We start from the raw sequence: 20,115 nt of genomic DNA, 5'->3' as shown, positions 1-20,115 counted from the left end.
ACCAGGCTTGTTTAAGAGGTCACACCTTCAGCTCCAGGAAAATGTTCTACTGCCATCTTTTTTTAATAATAATAGAAACTAAGAATAGAAATCTGTTCCTTTCTTGTGTTCTTTCCAGCTAGAAATGCTAAAATAATTTAGAAGTAAAGGAATCTAGAGTTCATTTATTGTTCAATTTGCGGCATGGACTATGAGATGGTAGAACACAATACAACACTGCGAGAGAAGAAATTTATTTTGTTTAGTGTTAAAAAAAAAAAAAAGAAATTCACTGTCAGTATTGCCAAAAGATAAATAGCATTTCCATAATTTAGAGTATGACCAAAACACACAGGCCATTAGAAATGATATCCAAAATTTTGAGGATAGCAGCTTCCAAACGAAGTACACTTAATCGATACTTTCAGTTATAATGATCAGTAAAACGAAAAGATTTGGCTTCTGACATATACAGGTGGCTCTGTAACTGTTTAGAATGCTTTGCTTCTAGTCGGAGCTGCTTAGTTCTCTCTCTGACAGCTTGCTGCTCTGCTAGTTTTTCAAACCGTTTCCTTCGCAACCATCTGTAGAAAGAGACGTGATCAGATCTGGTGAGTACCGACGTGAATACCCTTCTTGCTATAAAGTTATTGCTACAGACTATTAAAGGAAGTTGAATTTCTTTACACTGAAATGCTGTAGTCACAAAAAAAATTACTAAAGTACTAACGAAAGTTTCAGGCTTATCCCTTAGGCTCACACAAGAAAACACAGTCACGTTTGCAATCAAATACTTTATGTTTGCCTTAAAATGAGACTGCCAACTAAAAAAACTGAGTTTTGAGTAATAAACGCAGTATTTTACATGTGATATAGGTCCTATTCTTTTTTAAAATATGATATTCTAAGGAAACAAGTATTTGATAGATTCCAATTAACTTATTTTTTGCAACTAACTGTATTCCAAAACATGACTCGATTGGGTTAAGAATCCCAGCGTGCAGAAATGTTGCCTTGCTCCTGTTGGTAGGGGCGCTGTGAGCTCTTGCTTTTTGGTGCATAAAACGGTTCTTCCCTAAAATGGAAATAGAAGCCTAAGCATAAAAAAACACCCAAAAAAGGTGAAGGAAGAATCCACATTCAAACAAATTTAAGTCTATAAACCTTGCTTAGGTAAAATAACTCAAAAATAACTGTACACACACATATGAAAGTGCCTGCGGTGCTCATGTGTATATACCGTTGTTTTCAGAAATAACCCTCAACAACTAAATGTGCCAGAATAGAAGAGACTTAAGCATCATAAGCCAGTGTTGTGTGGTCCCGAATTGGACACTAGTTTGAGCAAATTAACTGTAATCATTTAGGGGTCCATTGGGAAAATATAATTATGGGTTGCATATTACATGAGATCATTAATAAAAATAAGCTGATTACAGAATAGTATACACATATGATCTCAATTTATATTTTAAAAATTATAATGTACAGAGAAATATCTAAAAGACAGTGATTTCTAGGTGATGAAAGTGTGACTTTTCCCCCCTCCATTTCCACAATTCATATTTACTGCTTTTCTTATATTTATATGTGTTTTGAAAAAAAAAAAAAAGGAAGAAAGAAGCAAAGAAACAAAGAAAGATAAAGACAGGAAAGAAAGAAAGGAACTTCAAGCAACTGGATTCAATATTCACTACCTCCCCCGAGGGTTGCTGGCAAAATTATGAAACCAGTTCTGTTTTCTCACAATTAGTCAGGTAATATTAAGTCTGAACCAGGTAACTGAAAAGATCAGGTTTGCCTTAAATTACCATAGTATGTACCCAAATCTCTTTTTCAAGTTGGTCTATACAGATCTTCCTTCTCAGCCTGACTGTCTTTATGGAAAAATAGTTCTTGGGAAAATGCAACTCTTTATTCAGGTTTTCTGAAGAGTGTGTAGGAGCGGCTGTACACTATCTTCGGCCCATTTCTCTAAAAAATGAACAAAATAACTAACAAATAAATGGTAGGCGATCAAAGGTTATCAGACTGGTAAAATATAAAATAATTTTGGCATTGAAAATATCTTGAAGAAACAAAGAATGGTACATAGATACGCAAAACATGGAGCTAAAGAGTTGTCTCACACAGTTTTAAAAGTGTGGACTTAAAATTGAATAGATATGTAATATAAAAGATAAAATATTTTGTGGGGTTTATTGACTACCGAGCTCTCTGAAAGGACGGTGAAGAGAGGGGAAGCATGCCCGCCTGGCCTGTGACTTACTGTTTAAAGGCCCGCTCGCGGCCCTCTGTTCCTTTAAGGAAGAATAAGCATTCCTCTTGCTTTCGTAGTTCTTCTGTCTTTCTTTCTTTCAACTGCTCTTCATGCTTTTTTTTAAGCCATAATCGAAACGCTTGCTGTGGATCTCTGTTTTCCTGCTGATTACAAAAACAAGCTTTGTTTAAATAAACCAAAACTACTTTTTGAGGCCCTGCCTATAGGCCACTACAAGAATACATGTTCCACTCATCAATTTTTCCTAAAGCCAACCTCACTACCTGCACTCCTAGCAGCCAAACAAAAATATATTACCTTGAATCAGTAACACTGATTGACCTCTGTCAGAAAATTCTACACTGAATTCACTGTCATCTGGCATCTTTCAAAACTTACTGAGGTAATCAATAAATGAAGGTTTAAGTGGAGTGATTTGCAAACTTTTCAATGAGGAGCCCTTTCACAAAATAATTGTTTACAATGGCACACACACAAAAAAATAAAACAGGGTTGAAGAAAGATTGGGATAAACATTATGAATGGAGTTGAGGTCTTTGTAACAATTCCTGAAGGAGCTCCCTGGAATGCAGTTTGAAAACTAATGATCCAACACTCCTGTTATTCATCCTTTCTTTTAAGTTCTACCTTTGTTTTTAACTTTTAAGGGCATCTAACTGCCAAGCCCATCTCCAAACTGTAATTACTCTTATGGAGGGTGGCCATAAGAATTTGCAGCCATAAAAACTTTCTCTTAACAGCCACGATGACTTTGTCATAAGTAAAAGCTAGTGGGAGTAGCTTATTGTATGGTTCCTCGAACTTCATGATGGATATTATCTTCAGGGAATTTTCAAAAGTTGAAAGAGCTCTTATTTGGGACACATTTGGGCCTAGGGGAAACCATGCCTCATTATTTGGATGGCTGGCTAAAACACAAAGGAAAGGATACATTCATTTAATATTTTCTCCAAATATAAGCTAGATGATAAAGAGGACCATTTCCTACATCTTGCATTTTCCTTTTTTTTTTTTTTAAGATTTTATTTATTTGAGAGACAGACAGAGATAGCGATCAAGAGAGAGAGAGCATGACGGGGGGAGGAGAGGGAGAAGCAGGCTCCCAGTGGGGCTCAATCCCAGGACCTTGGGATGATGACCTGAGCTGATGCCAGATGCTTAACTGACTGAGCCACCCAGACGCCCCTGCATTTTCCTTTATCTATTACTCACATTGCCAAGTATGTTCCAGTTTAATTTCTATAATTTATGTAACCTAGGTAGGATCTTTGATGTACAATGCTGAAGTCTGTGAAGATAACCCACGGATGACCTAAAGGATCATTGCTGAACACCTAGAAGTCTGGGAATGGCTGGAAGTGACCAAAAAGTGTTCATTCTGGAATTACAGATCAAGAGAGGCAAGGATTCAGAGGTGAACAGGATTGGTATCTCTGTTCATTTATTCATTCAGCAGATATTTATAGAGTATCTACTACATAGAGTATCTATAGGCACATAGGTACTAGGTGGCTTCAGTGAAAAACACAAGATTCCCTCTCTCCTATAGTCTGTGATTGCCCTGTCCAATGTAGTGACCACTAGTCACAGGTAGCTATTTAAATAAACTTAAGAATGCAGTACCTCTGTCACATTAGCTACATTTCAAGAGCTTAATAGCTACATTGTGGCTAGGGATACTTCACTGGACGGCGCAGATACAGAGTATTTCCATCATTCCAGAAAGTTGTATTGGGCAGCGTGTTATGCTAGATGAGGAGAAAGGTGATATGCAGACAGAAAGCGAGGGAGTAAGTTATCGGATATCTGGCAATAGAGTATTTCAAGCAGTGGTTCTTAACTGGTTATCATCCCAGGACTCAGCACAGGAATAGGCCAAAAAGCCCCTCTCCCATTCTTTCCCTGGAAGAGGTCCATCTGCATACTTGAAAAACTGCTGCTTGAGGGTCAGGCTTCTAATTTAGAATGCATCTAAAGGCTAGCTTTCATCCTCCCCAAGGACCGAGAAAGCTGTCGACACCTCTGCTGCTATCTCTCGGTACCTGCTCCAGGTAGCCAGGATCTCCCGGGAAGGAGATTTACAACATCTGCTGTACCCAAATTTTAATGGCTGCACCCAAAGAACAGATTCCTCAGTCACCTGGTTCTGATATCCCCTGGAACTTCCATTCATGAGTCCCACAAGATGGTAGCAATCAAATAAGTAGATCTTAATGGGCACAGGAATACCCCCCTGCAGATATACACCTGCGCCTAGCACAAACGGAACAGGAAAAAACACCCATCTCCCAGTTTCTCCTTGGAAGGGCCTTAACCACATACCTTCCCAGCTGTGCCAGAGGGTCTGGCTTCCATTTAGCCTGGAAAAATACACTACCTGGCAAAGATGTCTAGCAGAATTGATGAAAAATAAGAGCTTTTCAGACAAACAAAAGCCAAAGGTATTCATCACCACTCAACTGCCCTTGTAAGAAATGTTACGATGAAAGGAAAGGATGCTGATTAGTAGCAAAAAAATATATGAAAGTATAAAATTCACTGGCAAAAATAAATAGAGTTAATATCAGAACACTCTAATGTAATGGTGGTAGGTAAATCATTTATAACTCTAGTATGAAGGTTAAAAGATAAGAGTATTAAAAATAACTATAACCACAAAAGACTGTTATAAATACAAGATGTTTATGAAAGTCTCATGGTAATCATAAGCAAAAACTTGTAGTAGATACACAAAAGATAAAGAGCAAGAATCAAAGCATACCACTACAGAAAATCATCCAATCACAAAGGAAAAGAATAAGAGCGGAACAAGGGAACAAAGTAATTACAAAACAACCAGAAAACATTTAATAAAATGGCAACAGTATTTCCATACCTATCAATAACTACTTTAATGTAAATGGACTAAAGCTGAATGGATATAAAAACAAGTCCCAATTACATGCTGCCTAAAGAGACTAAAGTCAGCTTTAGGACACACAAAAACTGAAATTAAAGAGATGGAAAAGATATTCCACATAAATAGAAACTAAAACAGAGCAGGGGTAACTATACTTATTTCAGACAAAATAAACATTAAGCCAAAACAACAACTTGTATGGTATTACCATAAAAAACAGATGCATAAATTAATGGAACAGAAGAGAGAGCTCAGAAATAACCTTATGTGTACATGGTAAATTAATTTTTAACAAAGTTACCAAAAATAAACAATGGGAAAAGGACAGTCTCTTCAATTAATGGATTTGGGAAAACTGGATTTACCATAATCCATAATTACTGGATTATGCAAAAGAATGAAAATGAACGTCTACCATACACTATACAGAAATGAACTCAAAGTGGATTAAAGACTTGGGTGTAACCTGAACAAATCCTAAAAGGAAACATTAGAATAAGCTCCTTGATATTGTTCTTAAAAACATTTTTTTTTTTTTGGATTTGAAAGCAAAGGAAACATAAACAAAAATAAACAAGTGAGAGGACAAACAAAAACTTCTGCTTAGCAAAGCAAACCTTCAACAAAATGAAAGACAACCTGTGGAATGGGAGAAAAGATGTGTAAACCACATATCCAATAAGTCAGCATGAAAAGATCATCAGTATCACTAATTATCAGGGAAATGCAAATCAAAATGACCATGAGCTACTGTTAGGATAGCTATTATCAAAAAAGAAGGGAAGGAAGGAAGGAAGGAAGGAAGGAAGGAAGGAAGGAAGGAAGGAAGGAAGGAAGGGAGGGAGGGAGGAAGAGGGAGGAGGGAGGGAGGGAGGGAGGGAAGGAGGAGAGGGACGGAGGGAAGTTGAATTCATAGAAAGAGTAAGAGTAGTAGTTACCAGGGGCTGAGGGGTGGGAGAAATAGGGAGAGGTTGGTAAAAGGATACAAACTTGCAGTTGTAAGATGGAAAATGTCTGAGGATCTAGTGTTTAACATGGTGACTATAGTTGATAACACTGTATTATATAATTGAAATTTGCCAAGAGAGTAGAACTTAATCTTTTTACCAGAAGAAAAAAAGGAGTAAATATGTGAGGTGATGGACACGTTAATCAGTTTAATGGGGAGAATCCTTTCACAATGTATATGTGTATCAAATTATCATGTTGTACACTTGAAATATCTTACAATTTTGTCAGTTATACCTCAGTAAAGCTAAAAAAGAAAAAGACTTAGATCACATACACAAAAATGTAAACTTAAACAAAAAACAACCTAAATTCTGTGAATGGGCTTAATAGTAAACTGGATGCTGCAGAAGAAAGTGTCAATGGCTGAAGACAGATCAATAGAAATTATGCAAACTGAATAAAGAAAAATATTTTTAACTTTTTAATTTTAACAGAACCTTAGTAATATGTAAAATAATAGCAAGTCTTCTAATGTATGTGAAATTGGACTTCCAGAATAAAAAGAGCAAGAAAATGGAGAAAGAAAAAAAAAAAGTAAAAGTAATGGCAAAAATTTCCTACATTTGGTACAAACATCAAGCTACAGATCCAAGAAGCTCAGCAAAGCCCAAGTTAGGCAAATGCAAAGAAAAGCATATGATATATTATTCATATAATAAACTGCTGAAATCCAAAGCCAGAAAAAGTTTATAGCAGCCACAGAAAAAAAGAACATTATGTACAAGAAAGCAATGATAAAATTTACAGCTGACTTTCTAACCAGAAGCAATGGGTGTCAGAAAATCACCGAATACCATCTTTAAACTGCGGAAAGAAAAAAAAAACTAGTCAGCTCCAAATTCCATATCCAATAAAAATAAATCCTTCAAAAAATATATTTCTGATACATTCAGGAGATAAATACTGTAATCCCTAGAGCAATGAGTTTTTAAAATGATTCAAAGAGGCATAGCTAAGAACTTATGGAAAGCTTTACTGTAAGGAAATAAAAGGGAACGTTTTTTAAATACTTGATAAATCCATAACAAGGCAGAAAAAGTTGACTAATGGAACGAAAAGGAAATGGAACAAATACAAAACAAACATCAAGAAAGTAAACTTAAACCTACCAAATCAATAATTACAATTAAATACAAATAAACTCCAATTGGAAGGAGTAGATCTCTGGATTGGGAAGATCCAGCTATAAGCTGTTTGCACAAGTAAGTCTTTAAAGATAGATAAATTGAAAATATAAAACGTGATATAACAATGCGAATGTTAAGTATAAGAAAGCTGGTATGGCTTCAATAACATCAAACGAAGTAGACTTCAAGCTAAGAGGGACATTTCATACTGTGAAAATGTCATTAATCGGAAAGAATAGAATCATAAATGTATATACATAATACTTTAAAATGGATGAAGCAAAACCCAAAAGAACTAAAAAGAAAATAGACCCAAACACAATGACAGTGGAAGGTTTAACCCCAATTTCCCAGTAATTCACAGAACAATTGGGGGAAAATAGTAAGGATACAGATTTAAACCGCACTATGAAGCAACTTACCGCATTGACATTAATATGACACTAAATCAAACGCAGATTACAAATGCATGCAAGTGTCCATGTAGAGTTCACCTAGAGAAATGGACCATGTGCATACATGTATGCATATGTATGTCTATACATTCAGCACACACATACCATCGGTATATATATCACTGACCAAGAGAAGCAAAGTTCATAACAAAGATGGAAAGATACTTTAACTGTCCCCTAAAATGGCAGTAAAAATTCAATCACCTAAAAAGTTTTTTTAATCCAATGTAAAATAGGTCATTCCATAATTCATATATTCTGAAGGCATTTTCTAGAAACTATAACTCAGATGACACAGATACACAATGTCCCACAGAAATAACTAGCAAAATACACTTATTATCACAATGCTTTAATAAGCCAAATCAATCAATTGCCAAATTACACTATTGCTCAGCTTTGGCAGTAGACAAAATTCACAAAAGTTCTTCAGAATACTATTCATTTTTTATATAATTTCTCATTAAAGTTAATTTTTGAGGAAAAATGAAAAATAAACATTCCAAAGGGAAATCTATAATCATGATGCCTTCTAACATGAAAATGTTTTGAAATAAATTCTGTTCAGTATGGTTCATGTTTTTAAAGAACACAATTCAAAGTTTTTATTTATAATCTCCAAATAGAACATAATAGAACGCTGAAGTGTACATTTATCTTTACAAATACCCAATAAAAATATTATGTTTGGCTGAATGCCATGAGGTCTGAGGGCCCACCAGCCCCTGGGAAACTATTAGCAGGGCACTCACAGCTGTGTTTTTCTTAGTCACTGAAACATAAGGTCCTCTCGTGTCTAAAACTTTTCAACATTACAGCAATGTGCTGTGCCTCTACCCACCCAAGCCTGAATTCCCCACCTCCCTCAAAAACATTTCTAATTTATTCCTTCTAATTCCCATTCAATGATATAAAAACTCCCAAACATCTCCATTCTCCCAAGCTACCTGCCCTTAAACCTCCTCTTTTACCCAAATCCCGATTCTTCCCCAAGACACAGTTTTCCTTTCCCCAAATAGACTCTGCATTTTCTGCCATACTTCAAATACCTCACAGGTCAGGTGAAGAAGTCAGTCCAGTCTTCACTCCTTCATGCTCTTCCAAACTCTATTTCTCTACTCTTCTAAGTAAAGCCACACACATTTGATATTTACGCTGTTTGGCTCCATTAATTTAACAACCTCTGGTCTCTGGGTCAGTGTCCTCTCCATCCTCATCCCAAGCAATCGAACTATAGGAATAAGTTCACAGTTTTGTTTTATTTTCTCATCTTCTAGGACTTTCTCCACTGTACTTGCCATCCAGTCCTTAGAGCCAGATCCACATCCCCACAAACTACTTCGTCTTTGAAGTCACTAATCTTATTCTCAACACGAACCATCAAACACATCTCTCCAGTCAATTTTCAGCATCTTCACCTGGATGTTTCGTAGGTACCTCAAACTCTGCAAGTGAAAAACTGAAATACAGTTTCCCCCGCTCGGTGTATTATCCTCTACTGCTCCAGTGAGTGGCACCCCATCCACCAAGCTGCTCAGAAGAGAAACCTGGTATATGCTCCTGACATCTCATTCTCACTCACACACATATCTAATTAATGACAAAACTCCTTCAGTCGATACTTGAAAACATGTCTTAAATTACTCACATCTTCCTCCCTCCCTGCTTCCCTCTTCCTCTCCTGTTATAATTCTAGCCCAAGTCACTATCATTTCTCACCTCATCGACAACTCTATCTGCTTTCTAATTCTCTCCCTGCCTCTGCTCTTGCCCCCCTTCAATCCATGCAGTCATAGTAATGCGTCTCTACTGCATCACTCCTCTGTTTAGACAACTGCAGTGGCTTCCCATAACAGGACTAAATACAAATCATTATAGACACCCGCATGCCACATGATGGGATTCCTGCTCCCTCTCCAGATCCTCTCACACTTACCAAGTTATTTCCTGTCTCGGGGCATTCTCGCATGTTCTCTTGACCTGAAACAAATTTCTCTCAGCCTTGGCCTAATTTTTACTCCTACTTTCACTAACTGAGAAAAATCTTTCCTGAAGTATCCATACACATTTATTTCCCTCATTGTGTTCTCTCATAGCTCCTTTCATTTTCATTGCACCCATCACTATTTGTAACTACAAATTTATTTTTTATATATATATTAGTTTTTCAATCCCTACTAGCTGAGTTCTGTAAAACAGAGACTAAACCTAGTTTGCTCAGGAGTACATTTTCATGCATGGAACAGCATCTGTCATATAGGAAGCAGGTAAACAATATTTATTGAATAGATAAAATTTTTTAATTGGCATTTCTTTAATTCTAACAAATTCTAACTATGGCCATCTGTATGCATTCATATGCAAACTTTCTATTCATTTCCTTTGCCCACTTTTCTCATCAGATAATTCAAAAGCTTTACTTTAGTAATATAAATATTAATAGTAACAATAACAATTATGACATCTACTTAAAAAATCCCCGCCAGCTTTTAATGGAAATTACATTAAATATAATGATAAACCTGGAGGAACTCAAATCTTTATAGTATTTAGTCAATCCATGCAGGAATATCATATTTGTTTCCATTTGCCAAAGAACTCATATATTTATACTATTTATCCCACCCATCCAGAAATATTATATTTGTTTTCATTTACCAAAGTCATCTTTTTTGTCCTTTGCAATGCTGTATTGTACTCTCCACAGAGATCAGACACATTCCTGTTTAGCTCAAAGTATTTTATATATTCCTATATTCCTTCTCATTTTATATTTTTCTATGAGGTTTTTGCTATAGGAAGACTATAAATTTCTTATGCTTATAATGTAAATATCCACTCTGTTAATACTTTTACCTCGTTTACTTTTCACCTTAATAAATTGGCTAGAACTCTTCGAACGAAGTTATTTAATATAGAAGGGAGACTTACTTGTTTCTAACTTTAACGGGTATACCCATAGTATTTCCTAAGATAGTACTGATACTATTTTTGATACTTTATTAGGAATTAAAAAAATAAATTATAGTAAAAATAAATACCTTTTCTCTATCTTTCAAGATAACCATATAGTCTCTTTTTATCTACCTATTGATGTGATGGATTATATTAATGGGTTTGTTATTATTTATCCATAATTTCCTTCCTAAAATAAGCCCTACTTGGTTATAGTATACTGTTACTTGACTACACAGTTACACTCAAATTTCTCAATATTTTCTCTTTTAGTTTATGGCTTTTGTGTCTTGCCTCAAAAGGTACTGCCTGTCTCAAGATTTTAAAAGCTAAAAATTTCCACAAATGGCATAGTAAACAATGTAAAAATATATCATATTGTCAGTCTAGGAAAATATATTTATGACAGATATAATAACAGGATTATAATCTCTAATATACAATGCAAGAAGAAAAATAAAACTGAGAAAAAAGAAAAGACTGCAAACAGGAAATTCACAGAATATACACACGTTCATATGTACTCGTGTATATGATTAGTTCGAAGAAAAATTAAGAAGATAAACCACACACAGTGTTAGTCAGGATGTGGCAAACACTCACTCTCACATACCGCTGAAGGGACTGTAAATTGACACAACTTTTGGGAGGTTAATTTTTGCACATTTAACCAAAAATTTCACTCTGGGCATTCAATAAGTCATAAATTCCACTCTTAAACTCTCCTACAGAATGAATATGTTCACTACAGCACCGTTGGTGACTAGAACAATACTGGAACCAACCTAAATACCCACGATCGAGGACTCAATAAGTTAAGTTATCTCTGAACAGAATGCTATGCAGCTTTTGGGGTTTTTTAAAAGATTTTATTTGTTTGTTTATTTACGTATTGAAAGAGAAAGAGAGAAAGAGCATGAAAGCGGGGGTGGGGGGCAGGCGGAGAGGGAGAGAGAGAATCTCAAACAGACTCTCACTGATGGGAGTCTCAATCTCACGACCCTGAGATCATGACCCCGAGACCATGTCTGAAATCAAGAGTTGGACACTTAACCGACTGAGCCACCGAGGCACCTCCAACTATGCAGTTATTTGAAAAGAAATATCTGAGTGTAAAGATGTAGAAATATATCCATGATGAATTAAGTGGGGGGAAAAGAGCAAGGTGCATAATAGATTTTTGACTTGTAAAATTGTAAATATAAATAACACTTGGAAGACTTGCACCACACTGCTAAAACTGGTCATCACTGGGAGATGAGCCTGGATAGGGCATAGGATTAAATTTTCAATTTTTTCTTCATATGCTTTTTAGAAAAGATAGTAGGGATATGGATTACTTTTTTGCTTTCTCCTTGATTTTGTTTCACATCTTTTAAAATTAAATAACTTGGTATCTTTAATTTGTTAGCTTTCATGTAAGATTTACATAAATCTATTCTTTTAATTTTTCTGAGTATAGTTGACATATAATAATGTTACATTAGTTTCAGGTGTATAACAGTGTTTCACCGTCTCTAAGCTCACCATGAGTGTAGCTCCCATCTGTCACCATACAACACTATGACAATATCACTGACTATATTCCCTGTGCTGTGCCTTCTATTCCCATGATTTATTCATATAACTGGAAGCCTGTGTCTCCCACTCCCTTCACCCATTTTGCCCATCCCCCTACTGCCACTTTCTTCTGGCAACCATCACTTTGTTCTCTGTATTTATAGGTCTGTTTTTCCTTTTTGTTTATTCGTTTGTTTTGTTTTTTCAGATTCTACATATGAGTGAAACCATACGGTATTTTTCTTTTCTCCATCTGTCTATGTCTGTTCTTAAGTAAGACCATTCTGTAGGGTTTGTGGGTGTGTGCGTGTGTGTGTTATCTTTGTCCTATTTCGAGTATCAAAGTTATACTATCCTAAAAAAACATATTGATAGTTCCATTTTCTGTGCTATAAAAGTTTGAATAAAATAGTAATCATTTGATTTTCATGAGCCTTCTTAGAATTTAATTGTAAAGTCATCTCTACGGTGCCTCTTTTTCAAGGGTCGTTCTTGGACCACTTTTTCTACTTTCTCTATAGGTTCTTATTCCGATATTCACATTCCTTTCTGTAAGTAAATTCAGCTTTCATATCTGTATACTTATTTTTCATAGAGAAGTTTCACTTACTCTGTTATTCATGTCTTCGATTTGCTTTGCTCGCTGAATTCTCCTCATTTCTACGATCTGCTCTCTTTTCTTTTGCAACCATGCTTTAAATACCATGTCATTCTCTTTTTTCTTTTCTTTCTCTTCTTCTATTTTTCGTTGCTCTTCCTGGTGGAAAGAATATCAAAAGACATTCATGAAAGGTGAATAAAATTGTGTATGAGTTATCAGAATAAAGAGATATATTTTGAGATCTGAAATTAGCATTCTCTGCTCCTAAAACTTTCCATCTAAAAATTGGGCTTCTCTAAAAAAATAGGGACTCTAATTTGCTTAGGAGTAAAATGAAGATTTATCAGATAAATTAAACTGCAGGGATAAATTCTACAACTACATAGATGTACAATACATGCGTGCTGTTCAGGAATTCCTTGAATCTCCCCTTCATTTCCTAATTTACTTTTGGAATTAAACTCCTTAAATTGCAGCTATGCAAGAGGAAAAAAAAAAAAAAAACCCACCATATTCTAGAAGCACCATATGCTTCCATAAATGTTTGAAACATTTTCATGTTATTGTTAAATTTGTTAATTGTAATTAATGGCATTGTGGTTATGAAAGAAAAATGCTATAATCATTTAGAAATATATATTAAAATGTACAAGTGAGCAATGATACGCTGCCTAGAACTTACTTTAAAAATACATCAGCCAAGAAACAGAGAAAATGAAGCATATATGCCAAAATCTCAATGACTTTTAAATCTGGGTGATGGGGACACAGGGATTATATGTGTTTGAATTTTTTATTATAATGTTTAAAAATATTTTTCAGCTGGTATATATTCACAAAATAACATTTTTTGCTATCAGAAAAATAGACAGTTAACTATAGAACAAAATGAATTTTTATATGAATTATTCAACGAACGTTATAAAAGGGAGTTTCTTGAAGAGAGGTACTTAAATCAGTTGTACAGAGCTATAAAACAGTTACTAGGAGCAAAGCAGCATGTCTTAGTGGAAATCGTACTAAGTTAAAAGTGAGGCGATCTGGGTAACAATCATACCGCCATCAGACTATGTCAGTTTGGGCAAACCACTTAACTCCGTATTCTCATCTACAAAATGGAGTGATATTAGTGAGTTCTTAAGTCTCTTCCAATACCAAAATTTTATCTACGTAAATGAACTGAATTATACAACCCAACTCTCTTCAAATGATGGGATTCAGAGCTCTTTCCTTATATTTTGACAATATAGCAAGTCTTTCTAATTCCTTCTAATTGAACAAAATGTAACAAGGACTGGAAAACTTCTATCCAATTAACAGCACAGACTGTCTTTTTAAATACCTATATGCTGTTAAAGTATATATAATTTTGTGACAGAATCCTGGTGATAGTCTCCTTTTAAAAATTTATACACATTATGTAAATAAAAATGAGGATTTCTATTAAAAAATACCTATATACTATTTCTAAGCCCTAAAAAAGCTTAAATAAAATGTAAATTTATCAAAGGTTAAATTTTACATTTATTCGTAATTTTCTGTTTATAAAAAGGACCTTAGATACTGTGAAAGGTAAAATAAAATCAATTCACTTATATCAAGGTATTTTAAAATGGAGCCAGTGGCTGTTAGGATGTGGGCCTTATTGCAAATCTTCACTGTGTATAATCACGAACTTTTGAACTGAGCCAAGCAACCAATATAACAAGGATTCTACCAGTACCTGCAACCTGCTACAGTAACGGACTGTTTCTTAGTGATAGCCTTAGCAACCAATTATATGTAGCCAAGATTAATTTTCTGCTGTCAACACCAAACAAAATTCTTTTTGTAAATAACGTATACAAGCATTCCTTTTTGTCTTTAAAAACTCTTGACTTTGTGTTCCTAGTGGACATAATTTGAGTTGCTGTGCTCCCAAAATGCACCAAATCTTTGCTCCCCAAATGGCCTTTCTGATAATTCAAATAAATGCTCTTATTTTATTTCAGTTCTGCCTCTTTTCTCAGTTGACAATACCTTGCACAAATATAGACAGTATGGTATGATGATTATCTTTCAGGGAACATTTAGCCATATTACACAGAAGATATCAGCCAAAGTACAGCTAATGCAGTTGCCAAGGGGAACAATGAAATGATGCACTTAGGATAGATAGAGTCTAGCAGCCCAACCCAGCAAATATTTTCTTGGGCATAAACAAGGACAGCCTTCCCCTGAAACCAACTAAAAAATATGTAAAAGCCTTAGCATTTACATGCAATCTTGAGCAAGTATATAAATAATAAAGACCATGCCTTGACCAAGTACATAAGCAAAGGGAAATTTAGTTCTGAGGATCCTGACATGAGAAAAGTACATCCCAGCACCAAGAGTAAGTGACACCCAGAAAAGAGGATCAAAGTAAAAACAAAACTATTTATGAGCCACGGCAGTTAAAGATTTACTTAGTTCATTAGTGAAGACCCTGAAACTTTAGCCTCTTATATAACATTTATAGAAATATACAAATACACTTATACATGTATGTGGGTATATAGCAACATTATATGGTTCAGTCATTCTCAAATATTATTTTGAATTGTCACAAAGTTCTGTGTTAGCAGATCCCTTTAAGTATTGTTACATACCTAAACCAAGTAAACTGTATCTGCCTGTTACAGTGCAGACAGTAGTGACCAAGTAAGCTAAACTTTCAGTGTGCATTTTTTCCGATTCCTGCCTGGGTATTCTATAAGTTACACACTCCTACTAACTTTTGTTTTTCACCTTTTTCTGGTAATATGGATTCCTTAAATGCCAGAAATTTCCCTGATAATCCCTACATAATTCCTACACCATTTCTCAACAGATGCCAAGAAAACAGATTTTGCCTCCAAGTTTGCTATAAACAGGCTGAGTGATTTTTAAAGTTAAACTTCTAGACTATAGTTGTCTTATCTGTAAAAAAGATCTTTAAGGATCCTTCTAATTGTAGAATTCTATTTACCTGTGATTCTACTAGGTTTGGGATTTACAGTCATTTTGTGGTTCAGCTTAATACCATCAGGTATCGAGTAAAACAGAGAACTGGGGCACTGATTTAAGTAATTAGAGAAAATTCACCAGCATATTTAGTACCTGGAATTTTCATTAATAAAATAGAGTTTTATTTAAAAGCTATCAAAAAAGATTCAAAATGAAGTAAGCATTGCTAAGAAAGTCACTCAAAATAGAGTTAAAAGGACCCTGAGGAAGTAGGACCAATGCAGGTCTCCTCCTGTTCAATTCTCAGAACAACGGGAACTTTGGACTCTTGTCAATTGCATTCCAAACTCCCTCCTTCTACTTTGGACTGAAATAGAGATAATGTAACTATGTATTATCTAAATAGGGAATTGTGTAGTAGATGGTCAGTTTAAACTATCTTTCAAAACAAGTTTTTGTGGCTTTTGTCTTCATAAGCCTGCACGCCCTGCTGACAAGTCAGAACACTTTCCATTTGGGTTGACCCTGTTTCCCAGGTTGCAATCCCTAAGACTCCAAACAAATGCTCTGGTTGTTTCACAGCCTCTTCGTCTTGACCAGCATTACTTGGCATAGTTGGTAGGATCCAGAGTGCCTGAACTCTGTCTCTGGTACCAAGAGTCCCCTGCAATCTGATGTATCCTTGGTGGCTTCGAGTCACAATGATAAATCCTCTTGGTCCTGAACCTCCGCCTTGGTCAAGGTTCAGGCCTTTATTTGGGTGTCCTCTGTTGCTGGCTTCCATCCTCACTCATTTTTGAGGGGAGGATTCTATCTTCACTCATTTTGAATGGAATATTTGGGTATCAGGCTCTTGGTAAGTACTCAATTATGGGAAATAATTCTTCAAAGGAGCTTCTAATCAGCCCCCTACTGCAACTCCTGCAGTATTTTTGTTAAGGAATATGGCCCTTCTTGCTGTGAATTTTCCCCATTGGATCAAATTACCCAAGATGATTTAAAACTTCATCAGCCAAAACGGGCACTTTTGATATCCTAAAATTAGTTCACTTTGTATGCACAACTAGAAAAGGGTTATAAAGACAATCAAATGGGATGCCTATTTCAGTTGGTACCTGGAAGCTTTTAAACATATTCAGGATTCTAAAAATCTCTTCTTTACAAAATACCATTTCTAAATTAACTGAAGCAAACAAACAATTTTAAAAAGACCCATCCTCTTTTGGGTCTCAGGCACCATCTTCTTCTCTTTCTCCTCTTCCTTTGTCTCTGGTCATGCAACAGCCATCCTGCACCAAGGTCCTGCCTCTGGAACCGTCTTCCTCTTTCCCTCTGCACCATCTTCACTTCCTCTGTATCCTCCTCCATTTCCTCATTCCAGTCTTCTTGCCAGAAATCTGGGGAGAGTTCTAAAAGGATCTTCACAGCACACAAATAAAAATGCTTAGTAAAGACTTCGGTCATCTTAGCAGTTAACAACCTTAAGTTAGTCCATCTGCCGGAACACAATTTGCATCCAGCTATTCTTTTCAGTTTTGTACCTGACTCATGGCATGAATTTTAAAATGACACTATCAGGTTTCTGTCTATATCTATCAATATGTCTACGTATGTATGTTACAGTGATATGATATTTTCTCTCTCTGTTGGCATTGCCAAAGTTAACTTCTAAAAGAGCTCTATTTAATTGGCTTAAAGACAATGAAGTGCTTACCTAAATTAAGTATTCCAAAAATTCCCAGAAATAGAAAAAACACTAACCCAAATGTTTTTCAAGGTCACATGATCTGAGATAATCTTTGATAAATAAATGCTAGTTTAACAGAGAACACACTGCTAGTTTAACAGAGAGGAGGTGGGTGGGGAGATGGGTTAAATAGGTGATAGGGATTAAGGACTGTACTTGTGATGTTGTAGGAAAGTGCTGAATCAATATATTATACACCTGAAACTAATATTACACTGTAGGTTAACTAACTGGAATTTGAATAAAAACCTCAGTAAGGTGGTGCAGTCAGTTAAGCACTAGGCTCTTCGTTTCAGCTCAGGTCATGATCTCGGGGTCTGGGATGGAGCCCCACAGTGGGCTCAGTGCTCAGCGTGGAGTCTGCTTGAGGATCCTCTCTCTCCCTCTCCCTCTGCCCCTCCCCCTACTGTCTCTCTCTCACTCTCTTTCTCAGATAAATAAATAAATCTTTAAAAAAGAAAAAATAAAACTTTAGTAAAAAGGGGAACCTGGGTGTCTCAGTCAGTTGAGTGTCCAACCCTTGATTTTGGCTCAGGTCATAATCAGGGTCATGAGATCAAGCCCCAGAGGGTGGAGCCTACTTAAGATTCTCTCTCCCCCTCCCTCTGGCCCTCCCCCTGCTCGCACATGTGCCTGCCCTGTTTCTCCCACTCAAAAAAAAAAAAAAAAAATTTACTAAAAAAATTTTTTAAATGCTAGTTTAAGTTTGCTAGTTTAATAAAAACAGGAATGTTTTCAGCTATCAGCATTAGACACAATGGAGATACACAACTTTTTCTACCGGAGTTTACTTAATCATAAAATCTCAGGTTACCTCTTTCAAAACCTGTCAATAAAAGAAATAATTTAACATGATGATTAGCTGTTTAATGTTCTAATCCAAGTATAATTGCTAAAAACAAGTAATTTAAATAAATTTAAATGAGATCAAACTTTATGCTAAGTTAAACTAGATAACAGATGTTCACTGCCCATCTAGATCATTTCCAAATAATAATATACTGAGATATTGATTGTTAAACCTTGTTTATTTAGTTTTGGCTTTAAAATTTTTTTACAGAGAGACAAAAAATATATAATATTTAGGTCTATTTAATAAACAAATATGCCAAAAAAATTAAAATTACTATGAGGGGGGAATATACTTCTAGAAACTATGAAATGATGAAACATATTTATAAATTTGCCAGTACACAATTGTTTGTTTCTTAGGTTTTACTAGGAATTAAGAATTGTAAGGGTTGAAAATTCTAATTGGTATTTGTGAAAATAAAACTACTAATATTCAACAAAGACGACAGAAAATGACTGTATATGAAAAGCAGGCAAGGAAAGCAGGGTGTGTGTTTTGGTTAAAGAAGGTATGGGAAATGGAAATGCATTTTGTTGACAGAAATGAAAGTGATTTTGTCCTAAAGCTGGTTATCTCACAAAGAGAAAGAACAACAGACAAACTCAAAATGGACACAGAAAGTTGTAAAAGGTTAATAGGAAAGAAATCTTGGAACAGGAATTTTATGTGTAATCAAGTTTTCCAAGATTAAAATGAATTTATTTAAAGTTCAGTTTCAATATCAAAAGTACACTAGTTCAAATTTTTGGTTTTCTCCGTTAAAAGAACAAAATTTTCTCACATTGTTGGCCTGCTCTTCATAACAGATTGTACACAAAGTTTCTTTACTTCTAATGTCATCTGCCTAGGAAACAGATTCTGTTTCGTCTTTATCACATCTTTCATTACTTGGGAAAGCTGCCTCTTCTCTAAGAGGAACAGCTAAGGCTTTTGTAGCTATGTGTAATCTTCTGTATTGTCCCTGAAGATTATTTTGGTTAAATGGATAATTAAGTATTGTTTTATAATTTTCTGTGATCCTATTGGGTTAAGTGTCCAAACCTTTTGATATTTTTTACAAACTCCCCAAAATCAACTTCTAAATAAGGTCTTTTTGATCTGGAAAATACCATAGGACCTATTAGGCCTATTTGATACGTTAAATCACATGGGAAGCATTGTCAAATAAGAAATAATACTACACTTTCTTCCTGTAACATCTGTATAGGTATACATTGTTCCAAAAATTGTATGAAATCCCTAGGAAGCTGAGTATTTCCTAATATAATGTTATCAGTCACCATTTTAAAATGTATGTCACAAAAATAAGCAACTCCCATTGCAAACTCCACTATCATACTCATCATACTCAGCGTCTGTCTCCTAGTATATTAACCTTTTGTGAAACCCTCTTGCTGTCTCCCCCAAAGCCTGCTACTCTGTTACCCTTACCTTCAGATGACAGGGACATCTTCCGTTACCACCTGGACCCTTTGAAATATGGCAGTTGGATTTTGTCCAGCTGCTACCATCTCAAGAACTATGTTTTGTAATGGTTTGTATGTTTGTATGTTTTCTCACTGTTTGTATGTTTTCCTAGTCATAGAGCTATGGCCTCAGCTCTATGGTAAATATTATTGGAGAAAATAATTCCAAACTGAGGAATACCCTCAGAACTTCACAATGACTGAGGGAGCCATT

The 20,115-nt window shown here is 35.4% G+C and overlaps 1 protein-coding gene across 4 annotated transcripts in view; it reads right to left on the bottom strand.

Annotated features, from left to right (window-relative positions):
* Positions 1 to 217: 217 nt before the first annotated feature.
* Positions 218 to 20,115, bottom strand: part of CCDC181 (coiled-coil domain containing 181) — a 33,607-nt gene continuing 13,709 nt past the window's right edge. Inside the window, exons 4-6 of one of the 4 annotated variants that reach the window (XM_045797584.2) lie at positions 12,878 to 13,024; positions 2,249 to 2,403; positions 218 to 563 (exon numbers count right to left, since the gene is read on the bottom strand). In XM_045797584.2, coding sequence (XP_045653540.2) covers positions 404 to 563; positions 2,249 to 2,403; positions 12,878 to 13,024 — 462 coding nt within the window. In that variant the 3' untranslated portion in view covers positions 218 to 403. Of the gene's footprint in view, positions 564 to 2,248; positions 2,404 to 8,723; positions 8,984 to 12,877; positions 13,025 to 14,455; positions 17,255 to 20,115 lie in introns of those variants that run through there. The other 3 variants (XM_087859020.1, XM_045797595.2, XM_045797591.2) reach the window with 3 other exon arrangements.

The sequence above is a fragment of the Ursus americanus genome, chromosome 2 (genome assembly GCF_024610735.1).
Source record: "Ursus americanus isolate L20-20 chromosome 2, mUrsAme1.1.p, whole genome shotgun sequence".
NCBI lineage: Eukaryota > Metazoa > Chordata > Mammalia > Carnivora > Ursidae > Ursus > Ursus americanus.
This window is presented reverse-complemented; position numbering and strand designations above follow the sequence as displayed.